Here is a 17,234-nt window from a genome sequence, read left to right on the forward strand (position 1 = left end):
CGGTAACATAGTATGTACCACCTTATTCAAATCTGCCAGTCCCACCATACCAGATGTTGTTTCTTCAGCAAATGTTAATGTTGCTTATCCACCAAACCCACAGACACAAACTTTTTTACCCTTTCCAACACACCTGTTCCCCTTTCCACCAGCATCTGTCCTTTTTCAACTCAGTTTGTATATGACCAAAAATGCAACTCTGCAGAGACACCGTACTCAACGCCGTCTCAGCACAGCAGCCAGCCCTCGGTCCCTCAGATGTGGACAAGTAAGACCATTTCCTCCTATCGATGAAAAAGCGTTGAGATTCACTCTGTGCACCACTGGTGTTTAGTGGAAAAGCAGATGTAAGATTGCGTACCACGTTCTGCTGATACTCCTGAATACGTGCGTCACTTTCTATGGCTGGAATTATTTCGCAAAATTTTGTGTTGTACCGGGGATCTAACAGTGTGGCAACCCAGTAGTCAGCATGACTTGTAATTCGTACAATCCGAGGGTCATGTTGTAGGTAGTGCGGCAAGAAGGCGCTCATGTGTCTTGAGCATCCAGGGGGACAAAGTCCTTGGTGTGTTGGTGGCGGAGAGGTGAGAATCGTGCCTCCTTCCTCTGCCCTCTCCCCACAACCTCGCACAACCAAAATGTGAGCAAGCTCTCACTAATCTGCTGAGTCTTCCATGCCCATCGCCAGTTCGTCCTCCATTTCTTCCTGGGCTCCTGCACCTTCCTCAACTGTTTTGTTGATACTATGCTCCCTTGATAATCCCTCTCCCCCACCGTACCATGACTGCCAACAAGGTGCCGCTGAACGTCTGGACCTTGTAGATCTCGTTATCCCTTCCGCATATGACTCCTCCAGTACTTCCTCCCTTCCTCTTGGACCAACACCTGACTCTGAATAATACTTAGTGTGTTCCATCATGTAGATGACCTAAATTGTCACGCTGAGAATGTCATCGCCAGTGTAAAACATCTGCGTCGACATTTGTAAACTGTGTAGAACGGTGCATATGTCCTTGATCTGACACCACTCCAGCAGCGTGATCTGCATCACCTCTGGATCAAGTTAGCCCAGGGTATACGTCATAATAACGTATTTCAGCTGGGCTCTGCGGTGCTGCCACAGACGCTGCAACATGTGCAGATTAAAATTCCTGCATGTCGGAACATCGCATTTCTGACGTTTAACCGCCAGACCTTAAGACTTCAGGAGTGATGAAAGTTGTTGAGCTGCTGGGTGCGAATGATGGAAGTGAGCACATAGCGAGCGTGCCCGCTGTACAAGGCCATGTAGGCCGGGATGTTGTTTTAAAAATTGCTGGAGAATCAGATTAAACACGTGAGCCATACAAGTCACGTGTGTCACATGGGCCTGACGAAGGCACGCTGCCATGTTTGCATCATTGCCGCACACAGCTGTTAAGTCACCACCGTAGTCCGCTACGTCAATTTGTACTCCTGTCGCAAGGTGACAACGTGTTCCTTTCATGCATAGTGCTGATGATGGGAAAGGAGTCGATGCCAGCGGCGCAGGTGGATGCAGGTTATGGTCACCCACTGGGTTGCGTTACCTTGACAGATGCAGAACCACAGGCTGAATGCAGGTGGTTCGTATCTCACAGATGAAGTACCATCATTCAGCTACAACCAATGGGAAGACACAACACCCTTTTTTAGGCCCCTCCTGTCTGCAGACCACTGCCAGACATAGCTATGAACCTCTGGTTACTGTTACCCCCAGTTTAGTTTTATAATTTTGTGTGCTTGTTACCTGACTACTTTTCCTGCTTGCTGTTTAGGTACCTCGTTGGCCGATTTTGCATTTCACCTCTGCTTGTTTTCTGATTAAGTCCTGTCCCTCCCATTCTGTTCCTCTTCCTCAATTAATGTTTTGACCCTGCATGACTACTATTCTCTAGAACTGCAGCCTTCCACAGGTATTGATCAACTTGGGCTCTGTGTCATTCAACATCACTGTATAGGGATTAAAGGGTTTCAGGGTTCTGGGGGTCCAGCTTGGTGAGTGGGTTCCCTCTAGCCTATCCTTTACAGCCCGTCTGAGTGTGTCAATCCAGGCAGGCGTTACACCGTGCCCTCGACAGAAGGACATGTAGGCCGGGATAGTGTTTTAAAAATTGCTGGAGATTTGGATTCAACACGTGAGCTATACAAGGCACGTGTGTCACATTGCCCTGAAGAAGGGCCGCAGACTGTTTAGCATCATTGTCGCACCCGGCATTCCCTGACTGCTGGTTGAGTGGAGACAACCATTGATGAAACTCAGTCTCACTCTACAGAGCTAACCGTCCACAATTCCTCAGCGGTGTCTCACATTTCCCCTACATTTCAAAGTAAACATTTGACCGCCTGATGGCCTTGAGCTCTGCTGCCAGCATAGTAAGGAGGTGTGTGGGATTCCTTGGGCGCAGTTACAAGGAAGGGTGGCCTGACCACACAGGGTTTGGGCTGAGGTGCAGGAACAACACAAGGTTGATGAGGCAGAAGCAGTGGAGGAACTTGTACATACAGAGGAAGGATTTAAACACACAACTCGTGGGGACGGAAAGACTTGTACAGCAGACACTTCTCCATCTCTCACCATAGTTACCCAGTGCCCAGTCAGCGACATGTAACGCCCCTGTCCATGCTTACTGTTCCAAGTATCTGTGGTGAAATGCACCCTGTCACACACAGAGTTTCTCAAGGAAGCGGTGATGTTGTGTGCGACCTGCTGTGTTAGCGCGGGCACCACTTTCTTGGAGAAGGAGTGGCAAATGGCCATCGGCTCTTGGGGCATTGCAATGGGCTTAAGGTCTCGAAAATCCTCGGTAACAAAAGGGTGTAAAGGCAGCCTTTCTGTAGCTAACAAGTTTGAGATGCCGAAACTAAACCTCTTAGGCACGTCATGCACTTCGAAAATCATGTAAAAAACAGCGAGGGGACTCCAACCACAGTCTCCCTCGTTTCCACTAATTGGGCCACACACACCCCACTTGACTGGCATCAGTTGACCCCCCTTTTCAAAATGAAACAGATGCTTTGCATGAAGCACTCAAAAATACGTGTGCCTTTCGCCTCCCCTGGCTGACCCAGGGGAAGAAAAGTCCTCTGAGAGCCATGTCCACATTGTCAGTGGACAGACACGTGTGCTTATCTGCCAGCAGACCCCCCAGCAGCACTGAAGACAGGTTCAGAGAGAACACTGGCTGCAGGACACGACAAGATCCCCAAGGCGTACATGTTGAGCTCATGCAATTTATCCAGATTGGAAGCCTAAAATGAGCAGGGCTCAAGTTGCACAGTAATGGCATCGATGTTTCCTTGCATATACTCATATATCTGTGTCTCCTCCTCCTTTTTCCTTGTCCAGCTCTTTTGTTTTCGCATGAATATATGTCCTTGTCACTTTCCCATGTGTTTGTGTTTGTGTTGTGTTGTGAGTTGTTTGTCACCTTTTGACACCTTTTTGAGGGTGTTTTCTAGGTGTTTTTATGTGTTTGTGATTTGCCTGCCATTATTTCCTATGCGGTTTGAGTTCGGTTCGTCGAACGTTCACCGAACTCTAACGAGACGCCCGTTCGGCGAACCGAACTCGAGCCGAATCGCGACTGGTTCGCTCATCTCTACTCTCCAGTGCCTGTGCACATCAAAATTGAAGACAGTGCCACAAAAGGGCAAAATAGTGCAGGGGAGAGGAGGCAGGCAGAATTTGCAGGCACAGGATTTGTGGCCTCCATTCCTGGTGTCAAAGGGACACTGAGGAGACGGGAGGGAGGAATCTTGTATAATGAAGACCGGAGGCAGGATTATCTTCTGGGTACCGAACGCCTAAGCCTGGAAGATAGAAGCTGTATTCTATCTGTATTCCCATATTACTAACTCAAAAAGCTCACAAGGGTGACAATTCATTTTAACACTTTATCGCAAGTGATTGTATTTGTACATCAACGCTGGGGTCCGCAAGTGTGAGTGGAGCTAAGAAGCTGAACTCGCTCTAAACGCAGGAGTTGCTGGCTCTGCTACACAGCTAGCATTTTTTTTCAACAGCAGTGACCTGAGCTTGCTCTGATCACTGCCTTTTAGCTATGCAGATTACACTGTCAATCTCTGGAAGCAGCATGTAAATGAAGTGAGGGGAATCAATGGCTTACCATGGCAGTCGGGGGCCTGTTGAATGCCCCCATGGTTGTCATCTTGGTACTGCTGCTGTGAATCAGTTCTCATTCAAACAAGCCAACTGGTTCTGTGAAAAATATGGCTAGGCTGACAAAAAAGATTAAGTTGTGGCTTTAGGAACACTGGTAAGGGGGAGGGGGTGGAAGGGAGCAGAAAATGTGTAGATAAATATTTTTGTGGTTTACAGCTATTGAAAATTATGCTCTTTTCAAAATAAATTTCTGGAATGCCCCCCCCACCACCCCCCGCGTGATTCAGTCTTTGAGGTTTCTCCGTCCAGCAGAGTGGCAGCTCTGGTGGCTGCACATGTAAATTTCCCTTAATTATTTCAGAAGCTTGTGCTTTCGGCATCGGTAGAGCCACTGAGCTTATTGTTTGGCTGCATCGAGGATGCGATCTGTCAACGCTGCAGCCAAAAGACAGGGACCAAAGCAATGGCAGGAGGTCGGCGCTGGAACAGGGAAGGGTGAATACACGATCTGTCTGTGATTTACGTTACTGAAAGTGTTTGGGGGTCCACTTTTCTAGAAAAGGAGAAACACTTTAAATTAAAAGGGAGCCACACATGGATTATAGGAAGTCCTAAGGACAAGTTCTCACACGGTTGCCTGTTGTGCACTATGCTGGCGAGCAGCCTGCTGATCACAACCATACTAGTAGATCAGGCTTACTACACATGTCTGTTCTTGTGCAGCTGGAGGAGAATGAGGCAATACAGTCCCTGACAGGAGTTCTGTCACTTATTCATGTTATGTAAATAAAAGCTTATAACCTGACTTTAAATTCATCCATTGGTTTTATAAATTACTCTTTTGAAAGCTGAAACCCTCCCAAATTTGGTTTAGGTTATGAAAATAAAGTTGCTGCAAAGCTGAAATATTGATCATTTAAAGGGAACCTGTCAGCAGAAATTTCGCCCAAAACCTAAAAAAGATTCCCCCTCTGCAGCTCCTGGGCTGCATTCTAGAAAGGTCTCTGTTATTATTGTGCCCCATGTGAGACAAAAATAAAGAGTTTATAAAGTGGTACCTTTTTGTATTCAGATACTGTAAATGTGACACGGGGGCGGGCTCTCTAGCGTCCGTTATTCTGCCTCCTGGTATGCCGCCCCCATCGCTCCTTTCCATAGCTGATGCACCGCCCACTGCTCCAGCCATCTCCGCGCATGCCCAGTGCCAGTCTCACGGGACTGAGCAGTGTGACCGCTGGTGACGTGTGCGCAGGCAAGTGATTATGGGCGGGGCTGTGATTATCAGCAAGTACCCGCCCATAATCTCACTGTGCTCAGGGTAGTGCTAGACTGTATGGGCTGCTTCCAGGGATGACGTCCCTTTTGTCACGTGATAGTATTTTGAACACAGCCCCTATCACGTGACAAAAGGGATGTCATCCCTGGAAACAGCCCATACAGTCTAGCACTACACTGAGCACAGTGTGACCGCTGGTGAGGTTTGCGCGCTCACGAGATTATGGGCGGGTACTTGCTGATAATCACAGCCCCGCCTATAATCACTTGCCTGCGCACACACATCACCAGCGGTCACACTGCTCAGTCCCGTGAGACTGGCACTGGGCATGCGCGGAGATGGCTGGAGCAGTGGGCGGTGCATCAGCTATGGAAAGGAGCGATGGGGGCGGCATACAGGACCAGGAGGCAGAATAACGGACGCTAGAGAGCCCGCCCCCGTGTCACATTTACAGTATCTGAATACAAAAAGGTACCACTTTATAAACTCTTTATTTTTGTCTCACATGGGGCACAATAATAACAGAGACCTTTCTAGAATGCAGCCCAGGAGCTGCAGAGGGGGAATCTTTTTTAGGTTTTGGGCGAAATTTCTGCTGACAGGTTCCCTTTAATGAACACATCCCTGTGTGTGACAGCGACAGAGCAACAACTAAATGTGCAGTGAGCAGGGAGCCGGCTTCTGCGGACGCTGGTAACCAATGTAAATATCGGGTAACCAAGAAGCCCTTAGCTTGGTTACCCGATATTTACCTTCGTTACCAGCGTCTGCCGCTCCCAGCTGTTAGTGCCAGCTCCCTGCACACGTAGCTGGAGTACACATCGGGTAATTAACTCGATGTGTACTGTGGTTAGGAGTGCAGGGAACAGGGAGCCGGCACTGGCAGTGTGAGAGCGGCGGACGCTGGTAACGAAGGTAAATATCGGGTAACCAAGGGAAGGGCTTCTTGGTTACCCAATGTTTACCGTGGTTACCAGCGTCCGCAGAAGCTGGCTCCCTGCTGCCTGCACACGTAGCAGAGTACACATCGGGTAATTAACCTGATGTGTACTGTGGCTACGTGTACAGGGATCCAGCGCTAAGCGGTGTGCGCTGGTAACCAAGGTAAATATCTGGTTACCGGATATTTACCTTAGTTACCAAGCGCAGCATGCTTCCACGTGTAGCGACGCTCCAGCGATCCCTGCCAGGTCAGGTTGCTGGTGGGATCGCTGGAGCGTCGCTTAGTGTGACATCTCACCAGCGACCTCCTAGCAACTTACCAGCGATCCCTATCAGGTTGTATCGTTGTTGGGATCACTGGTAAGTTGTTTAGTGTGACTGGGCCTTTACATGCCACCCAGAGTTCATCTAGATTATTTGGTTTTGTCTTCCAAGCTTCCTCTTTCATCCTACCCCAAACATGCTGAATGATGTTCATGTCTGGTGACTGGGCTGGCCAGTCCTTGAGCACCTTGATCTTCTTTGCCAGGAGGAACTTTGTTGTAGAGATGGATGTATGAGATGGAGCACAATTCTGCTGCAGAATTTGACCCCTTTTAGGATTAGGAATGTAAGAAGTAGCTTCTTGATATTTTAGGCTATTGATATTGCCTTCCACCTTGCAAATGTTTTACACACCCCATACTGAATGTGACCCCAGACCATGATCTTTCCACCACCAAACTTAACTGTTTTTTTGGGTGTATTTTGGATCCGTATGGACTCCAGTAGGTCTCCTGCAGTATTTGCGGTGGCTGTGGTGTAATTCAACTGCAGATTCATCAGAGAAATACACCTTCTGCCACTTTTCCAGCGTCCATCTTTTTAGCAGGCTATGGGACTTTTAATTGCCTTTTGTTTAGTGCTGGCTTTTGGGCACTGATTCGACCATGGAGGCCATTTCAAGATAGAATCCTACAAACTGTTCTAGTTGACACAGGGACTTGAGGTTACCAGGCCTGCTGGAGCTCTGCTGCAGTGGAAGAAGGGCTGGCTTTGGATTTTCTAACCAACAAACGTTCCTCCTGAGCAGTTGTCTTGCGGGGTCTGCCGGACCTGGGCTTGTCAAAAACATCTCCAGTCTCTTCAAATCTTTTTTTTAATTCTTTGTACTTGACGCTGAGACACCTTAAAGGTGCCAGCCACCTTTTGAAGTGGATCTGGTCTTCAGCCTCTTGATAATCAAGGCTTTGATCACAGGGTGGATTTTTGGCATGTTGTCAGAGGTTAAGTTGCAGTTCAAGTGAAGGTCTTGGGTGCTGGGTTTCTTTTTTATACACGCCCACTAATTAACCGATCATTTAGTGAGCACAGGTGAGGATGTAAACTAGGATTAGGTGCATTACATGACAGGGCGACAAAACTTTTGTCTTGCCAAGATCTGACCTTTCTGTGTTCATTAAATAATCAATATTTCAGCTTTGCAGCAACTTTGTCATAACCTAAACCAAATTTGGGAGGGTTTCAGCTTTCAAAAGAGTAATTTATAAAACCAATGGATGAATTTAAAGTCAGGTTATAAGCTTTTATTTACATAACATGGATAAGTGACAGAACTTCTGTCAGGGAGTGTAGTCATTTGTATGGCACACTTGTAAGGTGCTGGCCAGCCTATCTGAAAGTATGGGTGCTATTAATGGTCTGTAAGCCAGCATGGTGCTCAGCACACACAAAACCTAAGGCTAAGGACAAACGGCGACTAAATTGAAGCAAGTAAAAAAAAATCTTTTGCATTCCACCCGGACCCATGTTACTCTATGGGGTCCCATGAGCAAATTTTTTTTTTTTTCTTCCTCCGCCCTAATCAGACCGAGAAAACAATTGCAGCATGCTGCGGGTGGAATCAGATTTGTTTTCACTCTCCCTCATACAAGTCTATGGGTGTGATAGAAACATCGCATTGCACTCACTTCGCAGTGCGATATGCTCATCAGCTGATAATGGAGGAGTTAGGGAGATTACTCCCTCCCTCTCTTCCGCAGCGCCTGTCCTCCTCCGCGACTGTGCTGCGATCACATGATCGCATCCCAGTGGCATGACAGATGCATGACGCTCAGCTTACACTCCATCAGAGCGGGAGCCGAGTGTCATGCGATTGACTTGCATTAATGACCGTGAGGCCCAGCCTTATCTGTGTGCACATAGATTACTAAGCATCTATCCCATCTACGAATAGTAGGTGTGTGATTGGATGTAAATCAGTATTTTACAACCTCCCTTTCATAGCAGTGTGATCTGTCTGCATCCAGCTGGGAAATTGTATTTTAGCCTGACCTTCTATTAAGTTTCGGGAGTCCGACCTGTGTTCTTAGCATACAGACTGATCATTAATATCATTATCAGCCGTACATCACTTATCACTGGAGAATGTGCTGCCCATAATGATGATTTTAATGTTTTGCTCCTTCATTAGGGGATTACTGGCATGCTTACACTAGGTTAATAATTGCTTTTTCACAATTATAGATTTATCTAATTGAGTCTCCAAGGGAACCAGTGAATGAATTCATGGCACTGAAACTGCGGGCAGCATGAATCGGAGCCTGGGTGCACGCTTACAGCTGGGTGTTTTTCACTCTGACGTGCTCAGTGTTCAGAGAAAATCTAGTTGAGGAGCCGACTGGAGGCCACAAGAAGTGACCAGATGAGTCCGCTGTGGTCCTGTGGGCAGACTCTCCCCACCCCCTGCTCCAGGTGACTGACAGCTCTCATGCAGATGTGGGAGAGACCTGTCAATCCCATAAAGCGTGGTTGGGGGATACTGTCTGATGACCACAGCCACTTACCTTGTCTCTTCCTTTTGCTTGGGTCAGATCTTCACTGTTTTCTTTGAAACGCCAAAGTGTTTTAGAATAAAACATACCCGAATTCAAGGCTGTGATTCTTGCAACCAGCAGTTTGGCCTGCCTGAATTGAGAGACAGTTGGTACTACTTATGGGGAACCTATCAGCATACAGAGCAAACTTTTAAATTATGTAATGGTAAAAAGATACGGGTATGACTCAAAACCAGATCTGCAGTGCATGTGTATATAAATCACATAATGTTTGTCATTGTATCCATGCGGCCATATTGTCTTGACATTTGTCCATGTTCTTGTGGCCTTTGGTCCTATTGTGATATTCCTCATTAATAATTACACTGTACGGTTTTCTCATCAGTTCCTTGAATCAATGCAAATGAAGTATAACAGTCAGGCTGCAGACAGCGGGGTATACATTGTGGGCAGCACTGGCTTCGACTCCATTCCTGCTGATCTAGGGGTTCTGTTTACCAGGAACAGCATACAAGGTAAGTGTCGTTTTGCTTTTAAGTAACGTTTTACGGACTATAAATATTGTTTGCATTAAGGTAATTAATTATTTGTAATAAAAGTCTCATTTCTAACATATGAAAGCACTACTCCAACATTTTTTGTTTTTTTTCCTAGCGCTGGAGTGGTGCTCTAAGATGTCTTAAGGGTGTTTTACACGCTGCGACATCGCTACCAATATATCGTCGGGGTCACGTCGTTAGTGACACACATCCAGCGCCGGTAGCGACATCACAGCGTGTGACACCAAGGAGCGACGATCAACGATCGCAAAATCGTTCAAAAACGGTGATCGTTGACACGTCGCGCCTTTCCTTTATATTGCTGCTGCCACATGTATGATGTTCGTCGTTCCTGCGGTATCACACATCGCTGTGTGTGACACCGCAGGAACGACGAACATCTCCTTACCTGCGTCCACCGGCAATGCGGAAGGAAGAAGGTGGGTGGGATGTTACGTCCCGCTTATCTCCGCCACTCCGCTTCTATTGGCCGGCCGCTTAGTGACGTCGCGGTGACGCCAAATGCACCTCCCCCCTTGAGGGAGGGATTGTTCGGCGGTCACAGTGACGTCGCTGACAAGGTATGTGCATGTGATGCTGCCGTAGCAATAATGTTCGCTACGGCAGCGAGCACCAAATGTCGCACGAACGACTGGGGCGGGTGCTATCGCGCTCGACATCGCTAGCGATGTCGCAGCGTGTAAAGCACCCTTTAGTCCCTAGACCCCTGTATTATACTTATCCTCTGACATTTTCACCTTTTTTCAATGGCACCATCTTGTGCCCGTAACTTCTGACTGGTCAGAAGTCATGTCACAATCTCTCAATGCAACTCTATGAGAGCCAGAACGAGGCTCTTGCAGACTTGTTTTGAATTTTGACCTCCGGTGTGCTTTATTAAACACTACAGCTGCCAGCAGGTCACAAATCACCGAGACCGACTGGAAACAGATGAAGACTTCAGCATGTGAGTATCAGACAGGGGTCTTGGGGGCACTTTGCACAAAACGACATTGCAGGTGCGATGTCGGTGGGGTCAAATTGAAAGTTACGCACATCCGGCGTCGCAGGCGATATCGTAGTGTGTAAAGCCTTTTTGATACGATTAACGAGCGCAAAATCATCATAATCTTATTGGTGTAGCGTCGGTCATTTCCATGATTTGGGAAAGACCGATGTTACGATGTTGTTCCTGCGGCAGCACACATCACTGTATATGAAGCTGCAGGAGCGAGGAACATCTCCTACCTGCGTCCTGCGGCTCACGCCGGCTATGCGGAAGGAAGGAGGTGGGCGGGATGTTTACGTCCCGCTCATCTCCGCCCCTCCGCTTCTATTGGCCGCCTGCCGTGTGACGTTGCTATGACGCCGCACGACCCGCCCCCTTAATAAGGAGGTGGGTCGCCGGCCAGAGCGACGTCGGAGGGCGGGTGAGTGCATGTGAAGCTGCCGTAGCGATAAAGTTCGCTACGCCAACTATCACCATGATATTGCAGCTGCGACGGGGGCGGGGACTATCGCGCTCGGCATCGCAGCATCGGCTTGTGATGTCGTAGTGTGCAAAGTGCCCCTTACATTTAAAGCACCAATGCAATGCTTAATAAAAACAAAGCACAGGAGAGGTATTTTAAATGTAATTGAAATGAAGATGCGTGGAAACTTGAGTTAGTGACAGAGCCGTGCAGCAGAGACGATAAGGCTATGTTCACATGCACCGGTTTTTCTGCAGCCAAAACCTGCTCTCTTTGCAGTAAAAAAAACTTGGTATGTGTAAACACGTTTTTTAGCTGCGAATTTAATCTGTGCTTTGTCTATCTACATGTTTAAGTAAAAAAGATAGTGAGCATACGGAAATTAGAAGAATAAGCTGCTAGCAAAGAGGGTTCTTAGGCCTTTATAATACTAAAGTCCAAAAAAGATTGCAGCACACTTGTATTGTGGATGCAGACAAACAAATTATTTAGACTGATTGATCAACACAGACATGGGAAAACTGTGTGTGTGTGTGTGTGTGTGTGTGTGTGTGTGTGTGTGTGTGTGTGTGTGGCGACAACTTCTGACGTTTCGACCTAGGTGGTCTTACTCGTCTGGTCGCACCATAGGTAGACAATATGAAGTAAAGCCCCGTCACACATAGCGATGTTGTTAGTGAGATCGCTGAAATGTCACAGGTTTTGTGACACAACAGCGACCTTACTAGCGATCTTGCTACGTGTGACACATAGCAGCGACCGGCCCCCCGCTGTGATATCGCATATTGTACCTGAGCGTCCTGGTTCATTTTTTGATCGTTCGTGCATTGCTGTGTTTGACGCCATAACGACGACGAGCGACCTCGTTGGCGACTTAGAACTCAGCGTTCTATTGAGGTCTGAGTCGTCAGAATAGCTGCTGTGTGACAGGGTCCCAACGACCGCCGAGGTCATTATACAGATCACTGTATCATTGCTGCGTCGCCAATTAGATCTGCCTTTTTGCCAGCTCACTAGCGACCATGTAGTGATGTACCAGCGATCCTGCTCAGGTCATATTGTTGTCGCGATCACTGAAACGTCGCTACGTGTAAGGGGACCCTTTGCGTATCTAGATACAACCGCTATGAAAATAAATTCAAGGCCAAGGTTGAGGAAATTCACAAAATGGCAAGCTGTGTCTGATATAAGACATAGTAATCCACTAAGAAGCAGCAGGGGATTGTAAGTCCCAGTGGGCTATAAGCATTCAGGTGGCTGCGGGTGCCTGATGGGAACATGTGTGACATACATAGCCAGCCAGGTATCCAGACAGAGCCACCCGAATGCTTATAGCCCACCGGAACTTACAATCCCCTGCTGCTCCTTAGTGGATTACTATGCATACCACAATCCCTTTCAACTCCATAAAAAAAAGCTTTTTCTTAAAGGGATATTGCATATCAACCCTGGCTTTGACACACAGCGTGTCCCCATATACAGGCGCTGTATGATACTTTTTGATCAACGCTACTTACGTGGATGGCCACGTCTTGCCTTGTACACATCTTATATCAGACACAGCTTGCCATTTTGTGAATTTCCTCAACCTTGGCCTTGAATTTCTGTTCCATAGTGGTTGTATCTAGATACGCTCACTTCATATTGTCTACCTATGGTGCGACCATATGAGTAACGTCAGAAGTTGTCGCCCTTGAGACACACACACACACACACACACACACACACACACACACACACACACACACACACACTGTTTTCCCATTTTCCCACGTCTGTGTTGATCACTGTAAATACATTTTTGTCTGCTTCCGCAATACATGTGTGCTGCAATCTGTTTTGGACTTTACCTACATGTTTAGTTATTTTAGTTTTATTCAGCAAAATTGCTGAAATTTGCTGCAGATTAAAAAAAAAACAAAAAAAAAAAAACCCGCTGTAGTTCTCAATTAGTGAGGGGAAAAAACCAAACCATCCATGAGGTTTCTGATGTCTGATAGCTTTTGCTGGTATTGTAAAAAGAAGCTTTTATTTTGCATTAAAAAAGCTATAAAATCTGTATGTGAGCCTAGCCTTAGAATTCTCCTAGTAATAGTGCCACGTGCAGTTTATGGTTTATTCTCCTTGTTCCATGGATAAGAAGATATATAAGGAAAATGCTTTTTTTAATTTATTTTCTTTCTTCTTCTCAGGCACCTTGACAGCTGTAGAAAGTTTTTTGTCTTTCAAGTCTGGACCAGAGGTTGGTTTAATTCTTAGTAAAATAAACATCATTAGCATAGGAATATTAGTATTAGTGGGCCGGTGTGTACTGTTACAGTAGTGTAAAGTTTAGAACTAAAGACAGTGCCTTTAGGCCTTAAAGTCCCTACCAAGTGAACTAACTGCCATTGGTAATCATTCTACTAAATACTTTTTTTTTTCCCAAATCCTCCTATAACCTGGGCGTCTCTTCTGGTCACAGGGTATTTTATACTTTTCTGCTTTTCTTCCTGTGCCCTGGCTCCAGCTCTGCTGTCAGAACGATTATTTCCCCTAAGAATCCTCTGCTCCCTTCTTATTACATTTCCCATCAGTCCTTGTGCTGGGCGCAAGTCATTAGTGAGCACAGACCTGTAACTCCGCCCACATCCCTCCCACTCCTCCCCAGCATCACACACAGGCCCAGCACCATCTCCCGTACATTACACACAAAGCACCAGAACACCAGCGCTGAATGGGATACGAATGTGTAATATTATAAAAGGAATATAGCAGGATGTATATAAATTACACAGGGTATATACACCCTACCCTCGAGGGAGAAATGGGAGCGCTTTGTCAGCAGCCATGTGTACAGAAGCAATGAGCAAGCTCTGCTAAATAGAGCCCCATTCACACAGTATAAAAATTGCCGGACTGTGATATCACATCAGATTCCAGAGCTAGGAAGTCTGGAGAAACTGACATGATATCATTGGAAGTTAGCGGATTCTCAGTCAGAAATCGTGACCTGAAGGGCAGCTCCGGGTACAAGGTATGTAGTGAAATGCTTATCTATAGCACAGTATGAAACGGACTTGCAAAGTAGTGGTGAACCCCGGGGCCGCTGGAGTAAGATGCTCCTAATAATAGACGCACGTAATTTAATGAATTAGGCGCCATCTTTAGGTGCCAGGTGGAAATGCACTCCAGACAGAGACTTGCGTGCATGTGTGGTGTAAGGTATACCATCAAAGTGGCTAAACTGTTGATGAATTTGACAGGAGTACTTAGTCGCACACCGTGCCGTCCATGCTTTGCCCAGATTGGCATAAAATGGTTGTAATTTTTGAGCGGCTTACAAGTTGCACAATATTACTTGCAAAGTCTAAAGATGCACCAGATTACTGGAGTAAACTCCTTTGATGGACCTGCCCAAAGACTGTGGCTGACTAACGGCAGCACGTGTGCTCCACAGTGGCTCCATGTGTGGACACTGGGGCTGTATGCTCCAGAGGTTACTTATGCACGTTTTGGTTGCTATCTGGATCCCAGCAATGATAAAGCTAGCACATGTCAGAAAGATGATCTGGGTCCCCACTTCCCAAACAGAATTTGTATAGCTTCAATGTGATCTAGTTTGGAAATGTGACAAATATGCAGGCACTTTGGGGAAAAAGGCACATGTGTGCCACTATCCAAAAAAGCAATATGTCAGAAGAAAAAATAACCAGAATTGGTTCTTATTTGATTATTCTTCAAGAGTATTGTGCCCATCGTTGGAGTAAAGGGGGCTTTACACGCTATGATATCGTTAATGTTCTATCGTCTGGGTCATGTCGTTAGTGATGCACATCCGGCGTCATTAACGATATCGCAGCGTGTGACACTTATGTGCGACCTAAAACGATCGCAAAAGCGGCCAAAATCGTTTGCCGCGGAGAGGTCGTCCTAAACCAAAAAATCGTTTACCTCTCATTAGCGATGTTGTTCCTCGTTCCTGCGGCACCACACATCGCTGTGTGTGACACCGCAGGAGCGACGAACATCTCCTTACCTGCCTCCACTTGCAATGCGGAAGGAAGGAGGTGGGCGGGATGTTCGTCCCGCTCATCTCCGCCCCTCCGCTTCTATTGGATGCCTGCCGTGTGACGTCGCTGTGACGCCGAACGACCAGCCCCCTTAGGAGGCGGATTGCCGGCCAGAGCGACGTCGCAGGGCAGGTAAGCCGTGTGACAGGGGAGCGCGATTTTGTGCGTGACGGGCAGCGATATGCCCGTGTCGCACAAACGATGGGGGCGGGTACGCACGCTAGCGATATCGGTACCGATATCGCTAGCATGTAAAGCCCCCTTTACTCTTAGCATACATTATATGGACATGAGCGAAATATAATTTTCTGTGATGCTTTTATGGCACCCTACAGAATTTGAAACATGGCTTCCTATCATGTCGTCGATTTTTGCTTATTCACATCTAAAGATAAATACATATTGTGAAGGGACGTTTCATCATTGGAGAGATGATAGATTAGGTTGTGACCACACAGTCATCAGTAATTTTACTACAAAGTTTCCTTCATGTCTGAGTTATGGTCATTGTGCAACGGTCTCCTTCGCAGGAGGCATTGAGGGCAGTAATCGGGACTGTTTTGGACACCTGTTGCGGTGGAGCCATAGCCAGCATTGTTCCTAGAGCTATAGGGAATTACTCACCTCTCCACACTTATGTTGTTGTATAGGGCACTTGTATTCATGAAGGGACCTGGCAATCTGCTATTCATGGAGTTACAGATCAGGGAAATCTCAGGAATCTCAGAAAGAAATTGGCCCTCAAGCCACTTCCAGTTACTGGTAAAAAGTTAAAAAGAAGGTGAGAGTCATGTATCTCCAATTGTCTTCTGTTTCTTTTTGTGCAGCACAGCCTTCTGTGTTCTTACTGAATTTAACTTGTCATCGCTTGTGACCCGTCTGTCTTAAACATGATATATCAATTATAAACTTTCTTTTGGTCTAACCCCTACATATAATTCCATATAATTCTCGGTTTTATAAATGGCCACAAAAATGGCAAAAGCTATGTACATAAAGGATCCAAATGCGAGGTTCAACCCTCACAATAACCAAACTACAGACCTAATCCCAACATATATATACCTGGTTGTTAGGTGAAAGTGTCAGGCCACAAGACGGGGGGGGAGGGATGACGCCTCAACGTATGTTTCGCTGCACACAGCAGCTTTTTCACAGGGGATCATCAACATCCAGGTATATATCTGTTTATCAGTTATTGGTTTACTTCCCATCTAATGTAATGGGTGTCTGTGATTTATATTTGCTCCGACTGCATACTTTTTCTAAGATTTGGAGATGTGTGGTCTATTTAACCCCAGTTTTGGGATATTTACATTTGACCATTCAGCTGTGTCTCCTCTCCTCTGCTCATATATCTAGTATACAGCCTATTGCCGCCGTTGTACCGCAGACACTACTTCTTAAGGGGCATGTTGTCCATACAGACAGACACTTGTGTATTATTCTTTTGCTGGCCTCCACATTTCTTTTCTTTCCTCATTCATGTACTATTGTCCTTTTTTATAAATGAATAATTGTTTAATAAAAATGTATACTTAATCTGTCATATTTTTGGTGCTATTACTTTTATGTCCTTCTTTTCCTCATCCCATTTGAGTACTTTTGTGCCTTACCTAAGGGTCACCATGCTGTGAACCCTTAGTGTCCCTTTGATCAGTATGGCTTTATGAATTACATTAACTTTATATAGGATTTAGCCTCCTATGTCCCCAGCTACCTAATTCTCCAATCCCTACACAAACACTTGGTAACTACACACAACAACATCTATATATATATATATATATATATATATATATATATATATATATATATATATATATATATATATATATATATATATATATATATATATATATATTATATATATATTATATATATATATATATATATATATTATATATATATTATATATATATATATATATATTATATATATAGATGTTGTTGTGTGTAGTTACCAAGTGTTTGTGTAGGGCGCTGTACAT

The 17,234-nt window shown here is 45.9% G+C and overlaps 1 protein-coding gene across 1 annotated transcript in view; it reads left to right on the plus strand.

The window, feature by feature from the left end:
- The window catches only part of SCCPDH (saccharopine dehydrogenase (putative)), a 53,385-nt gene that overhangs the window by 17,799 nt on the left and 18,352 nt on the right, over positions 1–17,234 (plus strand). The window contains exons 4-6 of the mRNA XM_075339613.1: positions 9,567–9,696; positions 13,385–13,434; positions 15,895–16,025. Coding sequence (XP_075195728.1) covers positions 9,567–9,696; positions 13,385–13,434; positions 15,895–16,025 — 311 coding nt within the window. The remainder of the gene's footprint in view (positions 1–9,566; positions 9,697–13,384; positions 13,435–15,894; positions 16,026–17,234) is intronic.

The sequence above is a fragment of the Anomaloglossus baeobatrachus genome, chromosome 3, assembly GCF_048569485.1.
Source record: "Anomaloglossus baeobatrachus isolate aAnoBae1 chromosome 3, aAnoBae1.hap1, whole genome shotgun sequence".
Taxonomy (NCBI): Eukaryota; Metazoa; Chordata; class Amphibia; order Anura; family Aromobatidae; genus Anomaloglossus; species Anomaloglossus baeobatrachus.